This window comes from Colias eurytheme, chromosome 12, assembly GCF_061535395.1.
Source record: "Colias eurytheme isolate Ceu_HAF_F1 chromosome 12, ilColEury1 Martin Lab GWU primary, whole genome shotgun sequence".
In the NCBI taxonomy this organism is placed as follows: Eukaryota; Metazoa; Arthropoda; class Insecta; order Lepidoptera; family Pieridae; genus Colias; species Colias eurytheme.
In genome coordinates, this window is record NC_142991.1 from 6,334,806 (window position 1) to 6,340,346 (window position 5,541).

General features: G+C 34.1%; 1 protein-coding gene across 1 annotated transcript; it reads right to left on the reverse strand.

Annotated features, from left to right (window-relative positions):
* Nucleotides 1-406: 406 nt before the first annotated feature.
* Nucleotides 407-4,913, reverse strand: LOC149904106 (uncharacterized). The gene is made up of 4 exons (XM_090108210.1): nt 4,679-4,913; nt 3,569-4,325; nt 3,278-3,485; nt 407-1,466 (listed from the first exon to the last, which is right to left on the reverse strand). Exons 1-4 carry the CDS (start codon nt 4,812-4,814, stop codon nt 465-467), a joined length of 2,103 nt encoding a protein of 700 aa, XP_089964336.1. The 5' UTR covers nt 4,815-4,913; the 3' UTR covers nt 407-464.
* Between the last annotated feature and the right edge of the window lie 628 nt (nt 4,914-5,541).

Sequence of the window (5,541 nt, forward strand, 5' to 3'; positions counted from 1 at the left end):
GCCTACGCATCCCTACCGCTCCAGTGATTTGCTCATTCTTTTTAGAGATACCAAAACTTTTACAAAGGGTTGAGGTGGGTGGGTTCTTATATCTTCGAATGGAGCTATTCATATAATAATGATCGAACTTCCTTCTAGAAGTTCGTTTGATCATATATTATATTTTCATAGCTCCATTCTTCAGATATAGTATTACCATGTAGATGTTCAGAGAACTGAAGTAATGAATAGATATTTTCTAAAAGTTTTGGTAGGAATCGTATAAAATAAAATAAAATAAAACACAGCTTATTGAAACCAAAATGATTTTTATTTTAATAACTTCCAAATCAATATAACAATCAAAATAAATATAACAATCAATATAACAATCAATATAACAATCAATATAACAATCAATATAACAATCAAAATAAATAACAATCTCCAATAATTTTATACAATTTTTATATAATCAATCAACCTTAGTCAATACCATTATCAAAGACAGACCTAGCTACCTCTTGTGAAATAATGGGACGATTATAAAATTTTGCAAACGTCTGTGATGAAGCCGTCCATCCAGCTGTTTTGCGTATTGAGTCTATGGATACGCCTGCGGCGCGGGCGGCCGATGTTGAGGCGTGACGCGTGCTATGAGCGCTAAATTTCGTCACGTCAATGCCACTCTCTGCTAACATACTTTTAATCCATCGACTGATGGTTTGTGACGTCACCGGCTTATGGGGACGTTTGTAAGTTACAAATAAGTTTGAAGAACCATTTCTAATATTTTTAGTAATTTCTAGGTAATCTTCTAAACATTTTGCAGGACAAATGCTAGGTTTGTCAGTGAAATATGGTATGACTAAGGTTGGCTGCTCGCGATTGATAGCAGAGGTTTTAATTAAATTTGTAATGGTTATGATAATTTGATTTTTATGAACTACAATACTATTAGTTTTTATTAAAGACAATGTTTGTACGCGATGTGCTGTACAAAGGGCCAAAAGAGTTGCCAACTTTTTTGAAAGTTGACATAATGATAAATTTGTATGAGGGAACCATTTATCCATAAAGTCTAAAGTTACTTGTGGATCCCATATGGTGTTATATTTAGGTATATTAGGTCTACATTTGAAGACTCCTTTTAGTAACCGTGTCACTTGTACATCAGAACCTATATTATTGCCTAGCAGCAGTGATATAGCTGAACGATGGCTATTTAATGTGCCATATGAAGCTCCATTCTCATATTGCTTAGTAAGAAATAAAATTACCTCTGATTTTGGTGCTTCTAAGTAGTTTATATGATTGGTTAAACAATGATTCCACCAAAGTTTGAACGATGTGTTATATTGTTTAATAGTGTTTTCCGCCAACGAAGAGACCATTAGATATATCGCTTCTGATGGAATGCCTTGTTTTTTGAAGGCTTCCCGGAGACAATGGCTGCTGCCAGGATAGTCTGCGTGGGAAGATGTAGCCTGTAATCTGACCGAATTGCATTTTTTAGAAAAATAATATCTGATATTATTATATTGTTCAACAAAGGAAACCACACTTGGGTGGGCCAATAAGGAAAAACTAAAATTCCAGTAGACCTTTCGCTGACAATTTTTTGTAAACATTTTTGAATTATTGCAAAAGGGGGAAAACAGTAAAAATAATATTTTGACCATGATATTGTAAAAGCATCAACCGTAAGTGCATCTGGGTCTGGTCTCCAGGAAACGTATACCCTACATTTGGCATTGGTGCGAGATGCAAACAAATCTATATCAACTTTACCTAGTTTATTAATGATTTTTTGAAAAGCATTCGAACATAGTTCTATTTCAGTGTCGGGATTAATTCTGCGTGATTCGGTGTCAGCTTCTTTATTTTCTTTGGAGTTGATATAAGATGCAAATAACCACAAGTCGCGTTCTTCGCACCACTGCCAAATGGATCTCGTTAATTCATTAAGGTGTGGGAATTGTATACCACCCATTCTGTTGATATAACTAATAGCCGTTGTGTTGTCGATTCGCATCAATATAGCGCAATTGGTAACATTATAGGCAAAACATTTAAGGCCAAAAAATGCTGCTTTAAGCTCTAAATAATTAATGTGATATTTTAGCTCACTTTCTTTCCAGTGGCCATTAGCGCGCATATTATTGCAGACAGCACCCCAGCCTGACCTTGACGCGTCCGTGAAAATTGTCAATTTGTATATCGGAGGCGTAATAAAGCTTTTAGATATTAAAATATTACTTTCCCACCAATTTAAATCTGGTAAAATGTTATTTGACAGTCTCATAATTGAATCGTAATTATTGTTAGATTTTTTGAGGGCGAGATACTTTTCCCTTTCAAATTTCTTAGTGTATAACCAACTATATTTTATTGCCGGGCATGCGGCTGTTAACACACCTATAAATTGAGAGAATTCTCGAATGGTACATTTATGTAATGTTTTGAATTTTTTCACTAAATGTAATATATGACTTTGTTTGTTTTCTGGTAAGTACATAGTCATATTTTCTGTGTCAAACATATAACCTAAAAATTTGCATGTTCGTTTTGGTTCTAACGAGCTCTTTTCGAAATTTATGATAAAACCTAAACATTCGAGGATTCTCACAGTTTCATTTACGTTCAAAAGACATTTTTCGTAAGAATTCTCGATACACAAGGTATCATCTAAATATGTTACTGAACTAAAACCACGTTTCCTTAAGTAACCGATTACTTCCTTCATAATTTTTGTAAATGTTCTTGGTGCTGATGATAGGCCGTAAGGGATTGCATTAAATTCATATGTGATTAAATTTTGTGAATCGTCTTCATTCTGAAACCTTAAATACTTTTTATGTTCTGGGTGTATAGGAACTAATAAATATGACTCTTTCAAATCAATACTAGCCATGTAACTGTTCTTTGATAATAAAGTACATACACTTCTATAATCCTCCATCTTAAAATGTTCGTTTTCTACATATTTATTGAAATATTTTAAATTTAAAATAAAACGATCTGTCCCATTAGGTTTTGGAATCAAAAAAATCGGTGAAAGAAATTGTTCAGTGCGTTTTTCGCATACAGAAATAGCTCCTAAGTCAAGAAGGTTATTAATGGCAAGTTGAATTTTTTGTTTTTCTTTATATGATAAAGATTTATTTGGTATATACGGTCGTGAAACATTATTTATTAATGGTATACGATAGCCATTTAAAATATAATCTAACACGGTTTTATTTTTTGTTATGTGTAGCCAACAATCATAATAAAAAGTTAATCGACCTGCATGTACCTGAACTACTGACGTGTTGGGGCACGTTGTCTGGTTGCTGGCTTCGCCTGCGACTGCGGTGGCGGCAGCTGCGCTGCTTGAGGGCGAAATTGTCTGTTCGGATGTAATCTGCTCGTCATGTATGCTCCGCGCCCCCCCCTGCTCGACGACGAGGCATATCGAGGAGGAGGTGGCCAGTTTCCCGTGTATCTGCCTTTTGTTGATTGAGCTTGATTATTTCGTTGCGGTATGCTTCTTTTAATTTGTGAGCCTTGTTTTTCAATGGCTTTTGCAGCCTTTATTTTTTCCGACAATTGACTACCAAATAAGAATTCGTCTCTTTCCTCTTCTTGGATTATGTTCAGTATAGATTTATCTAGACACGGAGTAATACATTTAGTGCGAATTTGTGTTTCTGTATAATGTAGATCTGTCAAAATTCTACAACCATTAGAAAGATGTTTTATAGCAGTAATTTTATTTCCATCATGAATGATGGTTTCCATAGCTCTTGAAATAGCAGTAATAGCAAAACCTAATTGGTTTTGTTTTACTTCCATCTTTTTATCCCTACTCCGAACTGCTTCTGCGACAGCAGCGGCTATCTCGGGGTTTAAACTGGGTGATTTTAGTAATTTGCAGTTACCTGGAATATGATATTCCTTCAACAAGTTTTCTTTAACTTCTTTGGTCAATCCTTTCTTTAATATAGGCAACCAGCGCTGTGTCAAGTCGCTGTGAATATTGGGTCCATATTTAGGACTGTCTTCAATGGGGTCCCCCAATGCAAGACGTATTTCTGGATCAAGTTCTATATGTAATTCATTTGAGGATTCTGGACCCGTATTAATTTGGTCTTGTGGAGGATTTGGAGTTTCAGATAATTCGCCATCATTTTTACTATCTTCGTCCATGCATCTTTGAGATAACAATGGGTCGCCTATAACTGATGTACTCGCTAACGGTATGTCAACCGGTATCATCGGTAATGATTCATCCTGTATATTAGGGTAATCATGGTGCATAATCTCAACTCCCTCAATATTATCATTTTCGGGTATTTGGATATCTGAAAGTATAAGGTTAAAATTTAAATAACTTTTTTTTTTTTTTTTGGAGGTAGTTTTAAAATAAAAAATAATATCTTATTACATATTATAATATCTTATGAATCTTTGTTGTTTTACATTAGGTTTATATAATTATAAAAATAAAGTTTTTGTATTCGTCAAATGCTCATAATGTACATTGTATGTATTATGCCTTCGTGTATGACTCTCAGTCAACCTCCAGGCTTAAATTTTTGTGTCATGTCTAACCATCGTGTATAACTCGCGGTTACCCTCCAGGCAGACTTATAGACACTGTATTGCACACATTATTATTAATTCGTTAACACTTGTAAAATTAAAAATTGCTTACCTTCGTTTTCGATATCACTCTCTGAGTCCGAATTTATAATAATACGGCGATGTTTACGCCCTTTCGTTTTCTCTTCTAAACGTTTTATTTTTTCTTTATACCGCTTAATTTTGTCTTCCGCCTTTCTTTTCGGCATATTTGAAATGTAATTTTAAGCGACGTGCGTTCACTACCGCGCACTAAAAAGGAATGAGCAAATCACTGGAGCGGTAGGGATGCGTAGGCTATAGATGACGGTTTTAAAATTCGAATCGAGTAAAAACAATCGATATAAATCTTAAAGTGCGACACTACCTAGTACGTTAGGGAAACTACATGGTAATACTATATCTGAAGAATGGAGCTATGAAAATATAATTATTAGTATATTTTTTATTTATTGATTATTTATTTTAATATTTTCTTACTGTAATAGAGGTCACTCTGATTATTGCGACAACATTTAGGGGCCACTGAAAACCAGCGCTGTGCGTGCATTTCTGTCGTACAGTATTTAGCTGAGTTGGTCACCCTTTTTCGAGGACATCCTACCGTGCAAATTTCGTTTTATTTTTTATTTTTTTTCTCTTTATAATTTTACTTTTTTTACTGTTTTGTTTGTCATGCTTTTAAGACTTTGTTTGATTATGTCCTTGAAATAAATGTTTTTTCTTTCTTTCTTTCTTTCTAATTTGTAGATACTGAGAGAATCTTAATTTTATAATTAAAGTAGCGTGGATGATATTTTAAGGGAGATGTCATGTTTGTATGTGGCCATGTATATAGGATGAAGACGATCTAGTAATGTTTATCATTTATAACAGTTAATTATACTCGATTGAAACAGAAAAATAAACTGATATTGCTGAAATTAATCACTCCAG